General features: G+C 39.7%; 3 protein-coding genes and 1 pseudogene across 4 annotated transcripts; 1 reads left to right on the top strand and 3 right to left on the bottom strand.

Moving 5' to 3' along the window:
• Positions 1-1778: 1778 nt before the first annotated feature.
• On the bottom strand, positions 1779-3341 carry LOC101482590 (transcription factor HES-5-like; annotated as a pseudogene). The gene is made up of 2 exons (XR_013098683.1): positions 3163-3341; positions 1779-3054 (listed from the first exon to the last, which is right to left on the bottom strand). The product of XR_013098683.1 is annotated as a transcription factor HES-5-like (transcript).
• Positions 3342-7352: 4011 nt separating this feature from the next.
• On the top strand, positions 7353-8571 carry LOC101482299 (transcription factor HES-5-like). The gene is made up of 2 exons (XM_004547431.4): positions 7353-7475; positions 7590-8571. Exons 1-2 carry the CDS (start codon positions 7368-7370, stop codon positions 8004-8006), a joined length of 525 nt encoding a protein of 174 aa, XP_004547488.4. The 5' UTR covers positions 7353-7367; the 3' UTR covers positions 8007-8571.
• A 1326-nt stretch (positions 8572-9897) lies between these two features.
• Positions 9898-11006, bottom strand: LOC143418763 (uncharacterized). The gene is made up of 2 exons (XM_076884469.1): positions 10897-11006; positions 9898-10790 (listed from the first exon to the last, which is right to left on the bottom strand). The coding sequence occupies exons 1-2, from the start codon at positions 10950-10952 to the stop codon at positions 10556-10558; spliced, it is 291 nt and encodes a 96-aa protein (XP_076740584.1). The 5' UTR covers positions 10953-11006; the 3' UTR covers positions 9898-10555.
• Positions 11007-14092: 3086 nt separating this feature from the next.
• LOC101481725 (transcription factor HES-5-like) lies at positions 14093-15408 on the bottom strand. Its single transcript, XM_004547430.5, has 2 exons — positions 15051-15408; positions 14093-14924 (listed from the first exon to the last, which is right to left on the bottom strand). The coding sequence occupies exons 1-2, from the start codon at positions 15111-15113 to the stop codon at positions 14604-14606; spliced, it is 384 nt and encodes a 127-aa protein (XP_004547487.3). The 5' UTR covers positions 15114-15408; the 3' UTR covers positions 14093-14603.
• Positions 15409-18873: the final 3465 nt, after the last annotated feature.

Raw genomic sequence — 18873 nt, 5'->3', positions numbered from 1 at the left:
CTGCAGCAAGAAGATGAAGATGTAATTTCATGACACAAATCAGTGACGCAGATTTAAAACACACTTTAACTGACATATAGCAAAAGTTCAAACTGAGGGGACATTGCTGTGACTTATAAAATGTCTGCTTTTTTATTTGTCCTATAAATAGCGTTAAAAACTTTATCTAATCTATCTTAAATCACTAGAGATTATTAGTTAATTTTAACTGTCTGAGCCAGTAGTCTGCTGGTATGTCACAAGTTGCGAGCCAAGGAGATGATTTTTTTTATTTTAGTTCTTAAAAATTGTCTGTTCCTGTTCTTATTGAATTGGGCTTCAGTGTTTGTTTAGTGTACAGCTCCAGATCCAGGTGACAGCAAGTCAAAAGGATGTTGACTGTTAATAACCGTCTGCAACCTGCATTCAGTTTGAATGTTGCTGTAAATAGATATGAATCTGTTAGTGCTTTTTGTTACCAGTAATATTTAACTTTGTGCCGGCACCAAGACTGAGAGACGAAGATAAAGAGGGCTGGATGGAGACAGCAAAGAGAGAGAGAGCGAGCAAAAAGAAACAATAAAGAGTAGACATGTAGTCAAATTCACCAGAAATGATGAAGCTGTAGCTTCTGTTTTCTCACATACATTGATGATTTCTCATAACTAAGCAGTGTTTTGTACTGTTGTTGACTCACATCATATTGATCCCATATTGATATGAATGGTCGCATTTTACAGGATTCATACCACTCTAAACTTGTCTTGAACAGGACGGCTGCCATGTAAGGGACTACAAATCTATTCTCCACTCATGAAATTGGAGTACATGATGCTCTGTGCTGTGACTGCATATTAAATAGAGGGTTTGCACTGTATGAATTCAAAAACTTTAATATAAAACAACTGTATTACCAGTTTGGTTTGTTTACAGGTCTATGGAGTGACAAGGTGATGTTCCAGTGTCTGTACTGGATAAGTGCTTGATGATTCGGTGGACTGCTGTGGTTAAGAGACTGAAATAATGTTGTGCTTGTTTGTCATCTTATCTGCTTTGCCACATTTCTTTCACTTCTAATTACTGAGTCTTTGCCTCGGGTTTGATACCTAAAGGCTCCACCCTAAAATGGGTGGATTAGATTGGAATCTCTGATTATTTACGTTGATTAGATTTGTAAACAGCATATTCCATAAATATTAATTATGGAGCGCTGCATTTATGAGACGATTGGAAGCTGAGCCTTCTAAAAGTTTGAATGTAATTGTCCCTGTCTGCGCACGATCGAAAGTAGACATACAGGCTCAAATACATGCACTCCCACTCGTATATGATGCATAACTTGTACTAATGTATATGTTACAAAGTACAAGAACTAATGATCTTTCTTTTTTTCACATCCAGTCCACTGTCATTAAAAATCAACACTACTTTAGTAAATGAAAAAAAACATGTTGAGTTAACTCCTTAAGAAGTCAGAAATCTGTCAAACTGATGATTAGCTTGACTTCTAGCTTGGACAGAATTGGGAGTTTAGTCAGAACTGTCATGTTGCAGTTTTTCAGTAATAGAGTCCTGTTACAAATGCAGCATGTAGTCTAAACATGAAAACCTTCTGCTCTGCATTTATCAGCTTTGAAAAGCCATTCTCAGGGCTTTATTCAACCATTTAAATGGCCTGTTCTGGCTCAAGGGCCACATGTTTGAAGTGTGATCCTAGACTGTGAAATAAGAGGAGCTTGCCAACCTTAAGACTAATAAAGGCACAACAACAGATGGGAATGATCAAATTGTCAGTTTTATTTTACAAGTCATCATATGTTTTAAGAAATGAATCGATTTCTGTGTTTCAGCAGCAGCTACAAGATATTTGGCAGCCATAACAGAAAGTGTCCTTACTGAAAGATGTGGTTCATGTATCTCAACAATGTAATGCTCCAGTAAACAATGACAACTCTGCTCCACTAAAAGCTTGACCAACACTGATCTTTTGTCAGTAGAAGGGATGAGGTGACACAACTCAATATTCAGTTATTTATTTATTTATTTTTGATCGTGAAGAATAAAGAGGTCACATCATGTTTACGTACTTTCACTGAGGCATGAGTGGTGATGATGCATGGCAGCAAAAACTTGTATTTCTAGTCAATGCCCTTAATCAGAGTAGAATGAACAGCTCCAGTATGTTTAAAAAAAGGCACAGCAGGATAATTTAATATAAACTAAAGAAAGTGACCCAAATCTCAATCAGAGAAAATACATTTTGAGTTATGCACACATTTATGCTTTTTTGCACTGCAAAATATGTTAATAATAGAACACATAATTCCAGTACCCAATATGGGTCAACAAATCTTCCAGATAAGAAAGCAATGCATAAAAGTGCATCAGAAAGGGTGATATTAAAACAAAAAAGTAGGTAGAAAATTCACAACTCCTGTCAACAGGAATATAAGTTAAGTATGATCATTCCTAACCAAGCTTGGTCAGTTTTTATGGTAGTTATCATATCATGCATCAATGAGAGAAAGTATGTTATCATAGAAAACAATATTGTGTTTCTAAAAAAGAAAGAAACTATCAGTGCAACAGAACTTTGTGCTCAAAATCTGTCACAGATTTCTCATTTAACATTGAAAATCTTATTTATATTTAACCAACATGGTCACATTGTTAACATCTTCTGTCAGTTGGTGTCTACCACGGCCTCCAGAGGGAGCTGTTGACTCGAGTCTTATCTTTGGTCATGGTAGTCTGGACTGTGTAGCTCAGACGAGAGATATGAGCCTCTCTCAGGTTGTCAGAGGAGTTTTGCAGTTTGTTGATGTGGTTCAGCAGTCTTCTCTGAGACAGAGTGTTCGCCTCCTCTTTGGACAGAACATGTGCCACCTCTTGGACACATCTGGAGTAGCCCTTATCAACAGCTGCTGAAGCCACAGCTTGATGCTGCTGCTGCAGTCGTCTCAGGAAGCAAACGGTCTGCTGTTTGAGGAACTCTGGACCCAGGAAAGACTTGAGCTGCTCAATGCTGCTGTTAATTCGCTCTCTGCGTAACTTCTACACCAGAGGCTTTCTAATCTGCAAAAAGAGGAAAGAAAATAGTAAATAAACTTTATCCAGAGTGTAACTTAAGCATTATATGAGACAATTTGTAAAGATATGTTTAGGTATTGGTGGGCAATTTACCTTGTGATTCAGAGTTGAATGCTTCTGAGAATTACTCATTGCTGCAGTGATTGTAGGTGCCATGCCTGGATATCTGTGCTGTAGAAATCTCATCTCTCTATCATCTTCATCTCACTATTTATAATCTCACATCTCCATATGAATATGTGGGTTCTGGCCTGGCTGAAGTTTCTCACCATTTTGACCAATCAGGGAGCTCAGCAAGACAATATGGATGAAGCAACATGCTGAATGTTGTTTTATTGCTGGAGGAACAATAGCTAGGTCTCAGGGGAACAGGTGGAGGACTGGGGGTGGGGGTAATGGGTGGGGCTTGTATGAATCTGGGAAAGTTGTGACCCTGTAGAGAGGAGATCTTCCCCCTGATGCTTTGATCAATAACTTTGACTGAGCACACGCTGATCATCCCATCACACATGTGAGAACACGCCATATGCACCTTTCACATTAAAAATCCCATGATGTTAAAATAAAATAGCAGGATTGAAAGGCAGATTTGTGTTTTAAGATTAAGCAATAATCTGAGACATAGCACAAGGCCATATGCTGAAGTTTGATTATTACCTTTTTTGTTTTAATAGAGTGCATTAGTTAAACCAAACTTACATAATGTAAGTTTAGTTTAACTTTCTCAGTCAGGAAATAAGATATCACCTGAGATATTAGCTATTAGAGTCCCTTTCTGTATTTATTACCCACCATCGTTAGTCAAATTATATATTGTGGCATTGATTTAAAAAAAAGTCTTTGTCAAAATGTACTTTGCGGAAAAAGCCTTTATAACCTGTTTAAAAAGGACCACATTGCCATGGTATTTTAGTATCCATCAGTGGAAAAAGTAAAGAGGTTTAGATTGAAATAATGACCCACGACACAGAGTGGAAATGAAGCTGGCAAAAGTTACAGAATTGGCACCAAAGAGAGACCAGCAGAGAAAGAAATACAAGGAAAAAGAGAATAAACAGTGAAGAAAATCTTCCTCTGAAGTGTGCCAATTCCCCTTTGGAGAATAGTCAGGTGCTGGTGAGGTTGAAGATGCTAATCACACTGAACTGTGACTCGCTCTCTCACAGTTTTCCCACACTCTGTTCATTGACTGAGCTCTCACTCAACAATGGGCATGTGCCTTGTTAAATGCTAATTCATCTACACACCAGCAGCTCCCGGCTCTCCCATGAGGGCAGAGTTTGTTGTGTAGACACTGTCAGTAATTAAGCTAGGAGAGTGAGTATAAACACAAATATTTTGGTTAGGGATGTGACCTAACTGTTAGTCAACAAAGTATATTTGGATGTGTATTTTATATTTAAATTTTATGTATGAGCATTTACTTTCTATACCTGCACAGACATATCAGAATCAGAATCAGAATACTTTATTGATCCCTGGGGGAAATTATTTTTTGTTACAGTGCTCCATTTTAAACCAACATTAAGACAAGACAGACAATACACTAACTAAGAATAGTACAATATATACATATATATACATACATACATACATAAGTCACTCATAGATAAATAGTTGGAAAAGAAACATGTGTAGTTGTAGCAGTAACCAGTGTGTTAAGTGGATGCGTTGTACAGGGAGATGGCCACAGGCAGGAATGATTTCCTGTGTCGTTCAGTGGTGCTTTTCGGTAATCTCAGTCTCTCACTGAACGTGCTCCTGTGACTGACCAGCATGTCATGGAGTGGGTGGGAGGTGTTATCCAACATTGTCTTTATCTTGGACAGCATCCGCCTCTCCGACACCACCTTGAGGGAGTCCAGCTCCATCCCCACAACATTGCTGGCCTTATGGATCAGTTTATTAAGTCTGTTGGCATCTGCAACCCTCAGCCTGCTCCCCCAGCATGCAACAGCATAGAGGATCGCACTGGCCACAACAGACTCATAGAAAATCTCTGGCCCTTCCTATAAAGTGCTGTGGTGTTTTTAGCCCAGTCCAGTTTATTGTCAATGTGTACTCCAAGGTATTTATAGTCCTCCACAATGTCAACACTGACCCCCTGAATTGAAACAGGGGTCAAGTGTTTCCTGGTCTTCCTGAAGTCCACGATCAGTTCCTTGGTCTTTGCCACGTTGAGCTGCAGATGATTCTGCTCACACCACGTGACAAAGGAGTCGACCACAGCCCGGTACTCTGTCTCATCATCCCTGCTGATGCATCCAACCACCGCAGAGTCATCAGAAAACTTCTGAAGATGGCATGTCTCTGTGCAGTGGCTGAAGTCTGTGGTGTAGAGGGTGAAGAGGAAGGGGGAGAGGACAGTCCCCTGTGGTGCCCCTGTGTTGCTGATCACCTTGTCAGACACACACTGTGGGAGACGTACATATTGTGGTCTTCCTGTCAGGTAATCAACAATCCAGGACACCAGAGAAGCATCCACCTGCATCGCTGCTAACTTATCACCCAGGAGGGTCGGCCTGATGGTGTTGAAAGCACTGGAAAAGTCAAAAAACATGACCCTCACAGTGCTCGCCGGCTGGTCCAGATGGGTGTAGACACGATTGAGCAGGTAGATGATATAAGGTCATTATAAGTATTTATTAAGAAAAATATGTAATAAATATGACATTCTCCTTTTTTTATTTTATATTTTTACTTTAAAATATTTCATTTATTTTATTCTACTTTATTTTCAGGTTAATTAGGCTCTTTTTTAACTTTATTAAACTTTTTTGATTTGTCATATTGTATTTTATTGAACTATTTAATGTATTGGCTGCTATTTTTGGACTAGATAAAGTATGCCTTGTCTTTTTTTTTTTTTTTTTAATTGTACATTATTATAGCTGTTACTATTCTACTTACTTTTTCTTTTGTCATGAAAATGTATCCAGGTAATACACATTGTTATAATGATGTAGCTGTCGGGAGTTTAAAATTGGTCATTGGTAACAATGTAGAACTACAAATAAAAATGTAATTTAAAAACAGTGTGATAATTTGGCACTTTTCTTTAATTTAAATTGTATTTAAAAATAAAATTTATTCAAAAAAATAATTTAGATTTTATTTAAACAAAACCACAAATCATAACAAAAGTTTTCAAAGAATATATTTAATATCTGTACAAAAAATATAATTATTAAGAACTCTAAATTAACATTTTCTCATCTTGAGTGAGTAAATTATGTAAAAAGTTTAAATTCAGTGGTAAAGAATTCCTCCCCCTTCACAGACATCTTTGTCTGGCCTGCCTCTATTGTCCCTCAGGGGCTCTGTGAGTGGGTTTTCTCTGGTTTCCCACACTCTCCCCATTTACTGCTTTCAAGAACAAAAGAAGTGTGTCTGGTTGCACATCACATTAATTATGGAGTCAGTTTACGAGTTTTGTCTCATTGCCTGTGAATGGAAATTCCAGCCATCAAGACTCGTCATTACCAGGCTTTTGTAAAACTGCTATAAGGAATGCAGACATTTTTGGATTAATGAAAATTCAAAGGCTCCTTTTCTCCTTCTTCGAACTCAGATTGTCTCTCTGCATTCCAGGCTTTTTTTCTTAATTTCTTTTTCCTTAAGTTTTTTTTTTTTTTTTGATGATGATGATGATAATGATTTTGATAGGATAAAGGGTGTTCACTCATGAATTGATCGTGTGCTGGTTGTGGTCTGATGAGTTTAGGTTGTATCAATAATCAAACTTTATTAAAAATCTCATTAATCCAGCTGTTGATAGGGAGATGTGTTGAGGAAAGTTTCTGTTGTATCTGCGATAGTATTTTGTGCGATAACAGTATCAACAAAAATATCTCAAGAGTATTACTTTGATGCATTCTAGTCAAGTTAAAATGACACCTAATTGTGACACGTTTGTTGTAAATAAGGCAGAAATATGTGGTTGTCTAAGCTTAACATATTTTCATGACCGTTTCAGATGTGTTTTCTGTTGTTATGATGAGCCTGTGCTCAGTCAAAGTCATTGATCTCAGCATCAGGCAGCAGATCAGCTTTCTCTACAGGGTCACCACTTTCCCAGATCCACACAGAGCTGTGTGAGTCTCTCTCCATCAACCTCCCCCCAGCCCGCCAGCTGTTCCCCTGAGATCTAACCATTATCCTTAAGGCAATAACACCATTCAGTGTCTTGCATCCTTTATTGTCTTGCTGAGCTCTCTGATTGGCTCAGACTGTGAGAAACTCCAGTCAGACCAAGACCCACACATTCATATGGAGATGTGGGAGTATAAATAGGAGGGATGAAGCCAGCAGAGATCAGATTCTCGCTACAGCAGAGAGATCCAGCCATGGCACCTGTCACTGCGACAATGACCGGTTCTCAGGAGCATCCAACTCTGACCCACAAGGTAAACTGGAGACTCATAGATATTTTAATATCACATACAGCCAACTGATTTTTTTTGTGCTAAAAACTGTGCCACTGAACAAGTTTAGTAATATTATTGTTCTTCTTTCTGCAGCTCAGAAAGCCTCTGGTGGAGAAGTTACGCAGAGAGCGAATTAACACCAGCATTGAGCAGCTCAAGTCTCTGCTGGGTCCAGAGTTCCTGAAACAGCAGCCAGACTCCAAACTGGAGAAGGCGGACATCCTGGAGATGACAGTTTGCTTCCTGAGACGACTGCAGCAGCAGCGTCAAGCTGTGAACTCTGCAACAGTCGATCAGGGCTACTCCAGGTGTGTCCAAGAAATGGTCCATTTCCTGTCCAAAGATGAGGTGAAGACTCAGTCCCAGAGAAGACTGCTGAACCATGTCAACAACCTGCATGCTTCTTCTAATAAGAACCTGAGAGAGGCCAACTTATCTAGCTCCACAGTCCAGACGAGCATCATCAAAGACAAAAGTCCAGTCAGCACTGCTTTATGGAGACCTTGGTAGAAGCCTTGGAAGGACTTGTGTAAAAGTGTGCTTGGAAGTAAAAACTCTATCTTCGTAGAAGTACCTGTAATTGTACTTGTTTCTGGGATTGTCTTATTTTGAAGGGTGCCTGTGCAGCATTTTCCTTTAATCTATATTATTGCCTTTTGTAAAGGTCAGATTCTGTGTTTCTGCAATATTTGCAGACAACGGGTTGGCTGTTATTTTGTGTTTCAAAAGTAGTCGCATTCCGATTCATTGTAAAGTAGACGTTATTATTCCCAGTTTGAATTCCTACATAATGTTGGTTACACTGACAGTGATGTATGTATGCATGTTGAACATGTGTAAAATTTTATGTGATATCCACATACTTTACTGATTGAAATGTCCTTTCTGGTCTTTAAATGTGTTAACTGTCTGCATTTTTAGCAGATAACCTTCAAGACAAACGTGTTGCTTATTGACTCTGTGAGTGACAGCACACATACCTTCAATGAAGGCGCTGTTATTTGTAAAACATCTCAAAATGAATGTATCTCTTCAAGCCAAGTGATGCGCAATAAAGCAATCAGAAAAAACAACACATTTTGCTTGACTTATTTTGATTATTTAATCATGGAAATTATATAAAACTGAAAATCTGCTCTGCATGTTTAGCAACGTGTTTTTTAATAGGCAATGTTATCTGAAACAACAGGGTAACTTTACCTGCTGTTTACTGAGAAAAATGTTTTAACATCTTTTGGCAAAACTGCTTATTTCTCACTTGACTATGACTGTTTTTGTTAGGTTCACATAAAAATGTGATGGACCGTAGAACAGACAGACAGATGCTGGTAAAACTCTTCTCTTTTGAGCTAATAGCTTACACCAGGGCTGCCCAATCCCGGTCCTCGAGAGCTACCGTCCTGCAGCTTTTAGATGCATCCCTACTCCAACACAGCTGAATCAAATGAATGGCTTGTTATCAGGCCTTTGCCAAACATGATGGCATGCTGAAGAGGTAATCAAACCATTTGATGCAGCTGTGTTGGAGTAGGGATGCATCTAAAAGCTGCAGGACGGTAGCTCTCGAGGACCGGGATTGGGCACCCCTGGCTTACACCATATTTCATCATTCTAAAATGTGGTGTTATATAAAACAGCATGACATATAGCTACTGCATATGCTGATGGGATTAGCAGCACTTTTTCACAAGCAAATTTAGTGTTTGAATGATGGCTTAACAGCAGTGTTAAAGTCCTGTCCTCCTGTTAAAATATGATACTGTAGATCAGATGCTCCCAGTGCTCTGATGACTGAGTGTCTATTTAGGGAGTCAGCATGTTACTGAGAATTGCACAAGAAAACTGCACACAAGTTGTTGTGCTGGCTTGTGTTTTTTTTCCCATGATAACCACAATATTTGTCAGTGCTAAGAAGGTGAGGTCTGCTATAATGACCAGGACAGAGGAGCTAAAATCGAAGAAATGAATGAAAATCTCTTTTTGTCTCATTCCAAGCTGCTATATCATAGCATGAAATAAAGTGGATAAAGGCAATGCATAGCACTACATTCCTTTCTGGATGTGCCTGTCAGTCACACACGAATGGTTGTCAAGGGCTGCCATTGGAACCCTTGCTCTATGTCATCAAATTCAGACATTATCATAGTCTACGATTAGCATCTTTTCACACTGATCAAGCCTTTCTCATGAAACATGGTGTTTAAAATTTCCACTCAAGGGAGTGTGAAAATATAATACATTTAATAAAATTATAATAAAGTTTCTTGAATCAACACAATATATTTAAATAGTTTGATTCTCCCAAATTAATTCAAATAAAGTCACATGACAAGAATTTGATCTTCACATATTTATTTTCTTGAAATATGCAAAAAAACAACAACATAAAAACAAATTAAAATCCACTTTGGATGAATAAAAACAAAACTGATGAATAAACAAAATATGCATACACAGCATAAACAGAGATGAATCTCCTTTCAAAAGAAAGGTTTGTATTAAAGGATTTTATCAAATATACCTTGAAACAAGGCAGCAAAATACATATGCAAAAATATAATCACACAGTGTTACTGTTGGTATAAAATGTAAAAATTATACCGCTAAAATTCTGGTGAAAAAAAAATAGTAATTACACAAACAACAACTAATTGTTGCATAGTTTCGAGGCTGGATTTTTCTTCTGTGGCCTTCACATAAAAATCTGACAACCACAAGAAACATAAATCCCACAAATAGCAGCAAAACACATCTTCTGCACAGTCAACAACCACTTTTGACCCTGAATTCAGTTATCTTTCACAGGCTCCTGTTAAAGCTCGACTGAAATCATATCGTATGAGCTAAAATAAATGTTTCCTTTTAAAAAAAGAAATACTCAGTAAAATGGTTGAAATGTGCCGCAGGTGCCCTTGAGAGTCTCCTTGTCGTAATGCAAATAATGCATCTTTTAACAGTCAGTAGATTTTTAACACAGAAATCCAGCTTGCATCACTGCCATTAAAAATGCGGTGGTTTGAATCCAGTTTCGATGACTTTTTGTAGTTCGTGTTTTGTTCTTAAAAGCACAGTGGAGCCACGTCATCCTCTGCATCGGGAAACAGGCGTAAAATGTCCCTTGAATATTTGGAGTAGCCGTTGTGTGTCAGCAGGGCTTTTCTTAACGTGAGCAATGACTTTGTTTTCTCCAGTAAGTCTGAGAGAGGGAGACCATTCTGCAGATGTTCTGCAATCAGAGCCTTCAGCTTCTCCACTCCGGTGCTGCATTTCTTCTCCAGCATGTGAAGTTTACATCTGAAAGAAAAGTCACAACAATGTTAACATATTTGTCCTTTTGGTGAAAAGTACATTTCTGGTGAACAGCTCGTACTAGGAATAGAGAAACAGAACTTCAGCTCACCTAAACAGTTGCTCCTTCATGGTGTCTTGAAGAGTGAGATCTGCGTAGAGAGCCATGACGAGGTCTGTTTTTTCTTGTGGGAAGTTCTGGTCTTGCTTGCAAAGGTTCAGACGACGTCTCTGTTTACTTCTGTGTGCCTGCTCCTTATTTATGCTGCTCATCTTGCGCTTTCACTGCTTTCTGGCCAATCAGGGGCCTCAGAGCTCAGGACAATAGAGCACATTTAATGGCTGTCATAGAGAACAGGTGGGATGCTTTATCTGTATGCCATACATAAGAGAGATCAGTGGGAAAATGCTCTTCCTGAAGTGGACACGGGAAAATTTTGTTTCCTTCTGTGAAGCTTAGACTATGCACATGGACCATGATGGGACATAGGACAGACACTTCAACGACACAAATCTAATCGACACTAAAAAGACTGTAAAATGTGCTGTGTGGATGATAAAACTCATTACTAACATATTATTAACATCTCAACTGCAACAGCAAATACTCACTACAACATTTTTTAAATACGTGGCTTTTTATTCTCAAATAGCACCACTGTTTCTGTCTTTAATTATTTCTAATGATAAAAAAGACAACTCAAATGAATAATATTAAATAACTTTCAAAATGAGGTAAAAGCATTATTAATATTTTTAATGTTTAATATTTTCTCAGTCTCTTTTTCTCAGCAGCCAGTTATAGCAAAACCAGATGGTTGTGAAGTGGGCCTCTGTGCTTTCCCTGCCTGAGAACGGTCCCGAGGCTTTGTTAGAGCAGACACACTTCTATTGTGTGTGCTGCTGAGCAGGCTGCATACAGAAGTGTGGGAAGCCGTGTGTCGCTGTGGCTCCCAGCAGCAGAGAAAGAGGAGGGCGTGTGACTGGGGCACGTTCGGCCTTGTGCATGGAGCTGTGGGGGGCTCAGAGGCAGGGAAATGAGAAACCTGAGCCCCTACACAGACAGCACAGACAGATGGAGAGGAGATAAGCAGAGAATGTATACCCACTTGAGCCTGGTTATATGTCAGTTTTGCATTTTTTTTAGGGTGCTCACTGTATTTAAAAGCACAACATAAAGATAAAAAGACATTACATCAGTCATTACAGAAACAGAAAACAGACATTTCTCAAAGGTTTTATAGTAAAATGTTCTTTTGACAGACTACAATAGTAGTATTGTAAGACTGAAAGTGGCTACTGATTTTTAACTAGTTGGTGTGCCCACGTGGATACTCTCGCCAGATACTTTACTAGGTATACCTTCTCAGGGTAACTATCTATCTATTTACATGTTATTTCAACAAAGTGCTGGAAGTGATTTTGCTCAATACTGACAGAATAATACGCTTGCTATTTATCAAAAAAAGAAAAAGTACCAAAAAGTAGACATGCAGTACCCCAGTACCTGAAAGACAGAAGGAGCCCAGTTGACAGAACTACCGAATGGGTCCCTCCACATTTCATGGCATTTATATATTGGTTGTGTGAAGGTAAAGTTAGACAAAGTATAAAAGTTAAACTTTTATACTTTGTCTAATAGGACTCTGGAGGGCCACCCCAATAAGATGAACTCAGCTCTGCTCAATATTAATTTAATCTCTTTATAAACATATTGGTGGGAGCCTCCAAAACAGTCCCAGTTTCTCATGTGGCCACTTGGGAGACTCCTGCCTGACCTTGTCTGTCAACCTGTCCATCACCACTGCAAACAAGAAGGGGTTCAGAGCTGATCCCTGATGTAATCCCATCCCCATCTTGAACCTTTTTCTCTCACCTGCTGCATACTACATGTCTGTCTTCCTGTCCTCATAAATGTCCATCACCAGCCTCAAATATATGCTACAACTACTTTCTCATTTGTAGTTCCTCTCTTGGCTCCCTATCATATGCTTTCTCTAGATCCACAAAGACAGTGCAACCCCAGCACTCACAAAGCAAGCATTATACTGTATCTGCGGTGCTCTTTCTCTACATGAATGAATCCACATGAATCATCTCTGCTGCTCTCCTTTGCTTTTAACCTTGGTTTAATCTTCGTTTTAACCTTTTTTTCACTTTGTCCTTGAAAATTTGTACCAGTACACTTCTTCTCCATTCTCCAGGCATCCAGTCATCTGGACCAACCGGCTTTTCAATCTCCATACTTTTTTTAGCTGCCTTCATTTCCTCCTTATTAATTCTCTGAACTTTCCTCTTCACTAACTATTCTCCATCTCTCTGCCTCTCTCTTTCTCTCATTTACTTCATTCATCCGCTCCTCAAAGTGCTCCTTCTATTTTGTCAACACACGCTCTTCACTTGTTCTTCCCATGTCTATTTATGTCCCTAATCGCCTTAACCTTTGAATACTTTCCTGTACTTACTCATTCCACAAAAACTATGGACAATGTTCTTCAACTTACACTGTTTAATTTTTGCCTCTATCATCACTTATTTTTCTTGAAGTGAGCGCTGTTTTATGTAGCATCACTTCCAAAGCCATCCTACAGGATACCATCAGATGCTACATTCTCCTCTGCCACTACTGTACCTTTAAGTCTCCTATCTCAAATTGCCCCTTCTGCAAATTGTGTAGCTCACTTCTGTGCACCTCTCAGATCCCTTGTGTGTTAATCTGTGTTCCTCAGAGGAGCTGAGAGGAGGGGAAACCAATTATTATAACTACCAAGTTATGCAGAAGAGCATCTTTGTTAAACCTTGAAAAAAAAATGAGCTACAGCAGCAGAAGACCACACCTGTCGGACTGAGGGCCCCACCTCTCAGTTAAGACCAAGACCCTGAGTCTACAGTTCACATGGACACATGGACAACAAAAGTTTAGCTTTTTTGAAAAAACAAAACACTGTAAACCAGCTTTTTATCTTAACTTTTCTTTGGTACAAGCATAAAACCTTGCATAGATAATACTCCATAGGAATGATGGTGTTTCTTGATGTAGACTTTTGAATTGTCATGTTAACTGTATCTCGTTTAAATAAAAAATATAAACTACAAATAAGTAAAAGAGATCTGAAAATGAATTCAAAAGTTCCAAAAGCTGTAACCTATCAGAAACTGCTTCTTCTCTTTGAAAGGTTGACCATAAAGCGTCTTGAAAGCAGAGAGTTAGATTAAACGTGCAGAGTGAAACTTCAGCTTCTACTCAAAAATGATCAAATGCCCTTAAAAAATACCCAAAGATATCAGGAGACATCGTTTCCATCTGGCAGTGTTTGTTTATTCAATGAGACAAAGTGAGGCGCATAAAGTATAAATCTTCAAACAGCAGGTGATGATACATCACAGCAATAACTTGTAAATGACTACAAGAAACACTGTACTCAAAGCGAGTAAAGGAACAGCTGTCTTTATGAAAGACAAAACGCCAAATTACTAAACAAAATAAAAAGTGACCTTAAAACAGATCAAAGGTTCTAATCACAATGTAATAATAACATCTACATAAAAATGTAAATAATAATAATAATAAAGAAATAATAATCATTGCTGATGCAATCAATTTGATTCATGCAACATACATGGCAAGATGTTTTCTTTCTTAACATGAAAAACAGTACTGGTGTCATTTACCAGGAAATTACACATTAAGCACACAAAGTAAAGACTTCTGTAACTACAGAAGAAAAAGTACAAAGAATTTCAAGGAATTCAGTCCAGTAATCTTTGACCAATATGGTCTTTTAAACCATTGTATTAGGGACTACTTTATGTGAGTCTCTACCACGGCCTCCACAGGGCGCTGTTGTCTTTCGTGGTGCTTGTCTGGACTGTGGAACTCAGAGGAAAGAGGTCATCCTCTCTCAGATTTTCATCAGAAGCTGTCTGCAGCTTGCTGACGCTGTTCAGCAGGTTTCTCTGCTGCTGGTTCTGCAGCTGTAGCTGTGTCAGGAAGCAAACGGTCATCTCCAGGATGTCTGCCTTCTCCAGGTTGGAGTCTGGCTGCTGTTTGAGGAACTCTGGACCCAGGAGAGACTTGAGCTGCTCAATGCAGGTGTTGATTCGCTCTCTGCGTAACTTCTCCACCAGAGGCTTTCTGAGCTGCAGAAAAAAGAACAAAGTCATTAATAACATCATTTGGGAGGATGAAGTTAGCCTTAACAGAACACAAGCTTTCATGATTACTGGCATGCTGTGAATATTATGTAAATTCTATGTTCCACTTACCTTGTGAGTCATTGTCAGATGCTCTGGGGTACTGGTCATTGCTGCAGTGACTTTAGGTGCCATGCTTGGATTTCTGTGCTCTAGAAGTCTCTGTAGATAGCACCGATCTCTGCTGGCTTCATCCCTCCTATTTATACTACAGCATCTCCATATGAATGTGTGAGTCTTACTCTGATTCAGGTTTCCCACAGTCTAAACCAATCAGCGGGCTCTGTCAAACAATAAGGCATGTGGAGCCAGCAACATGCTCCAGTATGCCCAGGGGATAATAGGTTTCAGGGAAACAGCTGGAGGACTGGAGGGAGAGGGAGAGATAGGTTCAGAGTTCTATGTGAATCAGGGAAAGTGGTGACCTCCCAGGGAGGCCTGATGCTGGGATCGATAACTTTGACTAAGCGCACGCTTATCATCCCGTTGGGGAATTTTCACCTATGGGGGAATTTTATACATATATATATATATATATATATATATATATATATATATATATATATATATATATATATATATATATATATATATGTGTGTGTGTGTATATTAGGGGTGCAACGATACTCGTATCGATATTGAACCGTTCGATACAGTGCTTTCGGTTCGGTACCCATATGTATCGAACAATACAAAATGAATTTTTAATTTATTTTATCAACTTTCCTTCTGACGATGCTGTCTGTGTTGAGCGCTCAGTGGATCTGCGCTCCACAGTGCAGCCTAGGCGGAGTAGTCGAACGCAGATTCACTGAGCGCAGGGCAAGCTAGCGAGACAGAAGTTAAGCTCTCCTTGCAACATGGCAAATTGAACCTCCCCCACCCTCATTCAGATCTGGCGTTTGGAACTATTTTGGTTTTCATGTGACGTATTACCCTGAAGGTAAGCGCGTCATGGACTAAAGTAAAACAGTATGTTGGATGTGCCACGCAATGCTCAATTACATGGGTGGGAGCTAGTGTGCTAGCACAGTTAGCTCGTTAACGTGTTGGCCGTCCAGCCCCATGCACAGGCCATCCGCGTAGCTCATTAACGGAGATTTGCCGTGTTGTGGCGTTAACGTCATTTCAACGAGATTTACGCTGACAGCACTAGTGGGAACACAACAAATATGACTGCACATTTACACCGACATCATCCTAGTGCAAAGACAAGTGAAAACAGACAAAAATAACAAGCATGCTACTAACTTTACCCGAGTCATTTAGACAGCCGTTAGCACATGATTCTCCTCATGGGGACCTGATATGTTTAATATGCTGCTGAGAATATAGCCCAGAAGAAGCGTATAGTATAGCTTTTATTTTGGAAAAAGCCATTTCTCTGTAATAAACTCTCTTTTCCAAAGATGAGTGATTCCTCAATCAGATACAGGGCTCGCAAAATCGCCTGCCCGACGTCCCGGGGCTAGCGATTTTTCCAGTCGGGCTACCAAAATCTATCTCTGCCCTGCCCGTCGGGCTATCGTAGGAAGGAAAAATATATGTCAATGCTTTTGCATTCTTTCGGAAATGTAGCTGGGTAATTATGTCTTTGGCATCGGTGAGCCACTGCCAATATGTGACATATTGAAATCGCGTTTGAATTTGCCTTGTTTTTTGCTTTCACTTTGCAATTGCACGAACTGTGTATAGAGAGCGACAGCACTGATTGGTGAGTGATGATAATTTGCGCACCAATTCCTCTGACATCGTCTTATCAATCATTAGCTTACTATGCAAACATGACAAGTGAAATCTCCTGCAGCAAGCTTAAACATGTGAGAGGTTGATCGCGCAGAGAATCGCTGAGCGTTATGTGAGTGCGTGTGTAAAAGCAGCGGGATATATATTGTAGCAGGTCAGGGCTGTTCGGGGTTCTGTTTGTACAGTTATGTTTTGTTTATGTTGCCATAGTGACGGGTGACGCCCTCTCACTGCGACGGTGTGTCCTTCCGGGGTCAGAGGGCGCCCTGTGTGTTGTTGTTGTTGTTGCTGCTGCTGTGCTGTTGCTGCACTGAGCAGTTAGCTAGCGGCAGTGTTCTTCTGCAGATGTCAATAAACGGCTGTGCTCCCTGGCTAGCTCACGGGAAGCAAGACACCCGTCACTATGGCAACATAAACAAAACATAACTGTACAAACAGAACCCCGAACAGCCCTGACCTGCTACAATATATATCCTGCTGCTTTTACACACGCACTCACATAACGCTCAGCGATTCTCTGCACGATCAACCTCTCACATGTTTAAGCTTGCTGCGGGAGATTTCACTTGTCATGTTTGCATAGTAAGCTAACAATTGATAAGACGATGTCAGAGGAATTGGTGCGCAAATTATCATCACTCACCAATCAGTACTGTCGCTCTCTATACACAGTTCGCGATTGCAAAGTGAAAGCAAAAAACAAGCGCAAATTCAAACGCGATTTCAATATGTCACATATTGACAGTGGCTCACCGATGCCAAAGACATAATTACCCAGCTACATTTCCGAAAGAATGCAAAAGCATTGACATATATTTTTCCTTCCTACGATAGCCTGACGGGCAGGGAAGAGATAGATTTTGGTAGCCCGACTGGAAAAATCGCTAGCCCCGGGAAGTCGGGCAGGCGATTTTGCGAGCCCTGTATCTGATTGAGGAATCACTCATCTTTGGAAAAGAGAGTTTATTACAGAGAAATGTCTCTTTCCAAAATAAAAGCTATACTATATGCTTCTTCTGGGCTATATTCTCAGCAGCATATTAAACATATCAGGTCCCCATGAGGAGAATCATGTGCTAACGGCTGTCTAAATGACTCGGGTAAAGTTAGTAGCATGCGTGCTTGTTATTTTTGTCTGCTTCCACTTGTCTTTGCACTAGGATGATGTCGGTGTAAATGTGCAGTCATATTTGTTGTGTTCCCACTAGTGCTGTCAGCGTAAATCTCATTGAAATGACGTTAACGCCACAACACGGCAAATCTCCGTTAATGAGCTATGCGGATGGCCTGTGCATGGGGCTGGACGGCCAACACATTAACGAGCTAACTGCGCTAACACACTAGCTCCCACCAATGTAATTGAGCATTGCGTGGCACATCCAACATACTGTTTTACTTTAGTCCATGACGCGCTTACCTTCAGGGTAATACGTCACATGAAAACCAAAATAGTTCCAAACACCAGATCTGAATGAGGGTGGGGGAGGTTCAATTTGCCATGTTGCAAGGAGAGCTTAACTTCTGTCTCGGTAGCTTGCCCTGCGCTCAGTGAATCTGCATTCGACTACTCCGCCTAGGCTGCACTGTCAAGCGCAGATCCACTGAGCGCTCAACACAGACAGCATAGTCAGAAGGAAAGTTGATAAAATAGATTAAAAATTTATTTTGTATTGTTCGATACATATGGGTACCGAACCCCGAAAGCACTGTATCGAACACACACACACACACACACACACACACACACACACACACACACACACACATATATATAAATTGGTGTAATTTTAATGGAAAATTTAATCAAATATTCAATTTATTACAACCTAATCTTTTAATAAACCATTATAAGTGTTGTGCCTATTGATTTTATTAAAATTACTGCTGAACCATTCTGCTGTCCTTTTGACACATGCTGTAAAGTCAGTGGGAGTAGCAAGTTGATTTCAGTATCCCACACTGACTCTCTGTGCTGTGTTCAATGAGCTACAAAGGGACGTCTGTGACAGATGCTGCCTGTGTGTTGTCAAAGAAAGACAGCATTACATCACCAACCATCTGGAGGGAAAAGATCCCATTGGATGGCTGTGACAGATAGTTAAACTTACAATTACACTGTAAAATCCACCAAGAGTAAGATCAAAATATT

Source organism: Maylandia zebra, linkage group LG5 (genome assembly GCF_041146795.1).
Source record: "Maylandia zebra isolate NMK-2024a linkage group LG5, Mzebra_GT3a, whole genome shotgun sequence".
Taxonomy (NCBI): Eukaryota; Metazoa; Chordata; class Actinopteri; order Cichliformes; family Cichlidae; genus Maylandia; species Maylandia zebra.
Note: the sequence above shows the minus strand (reverse complement) of the source record. Positions and strands in the feature narration are given on the sequence as shown.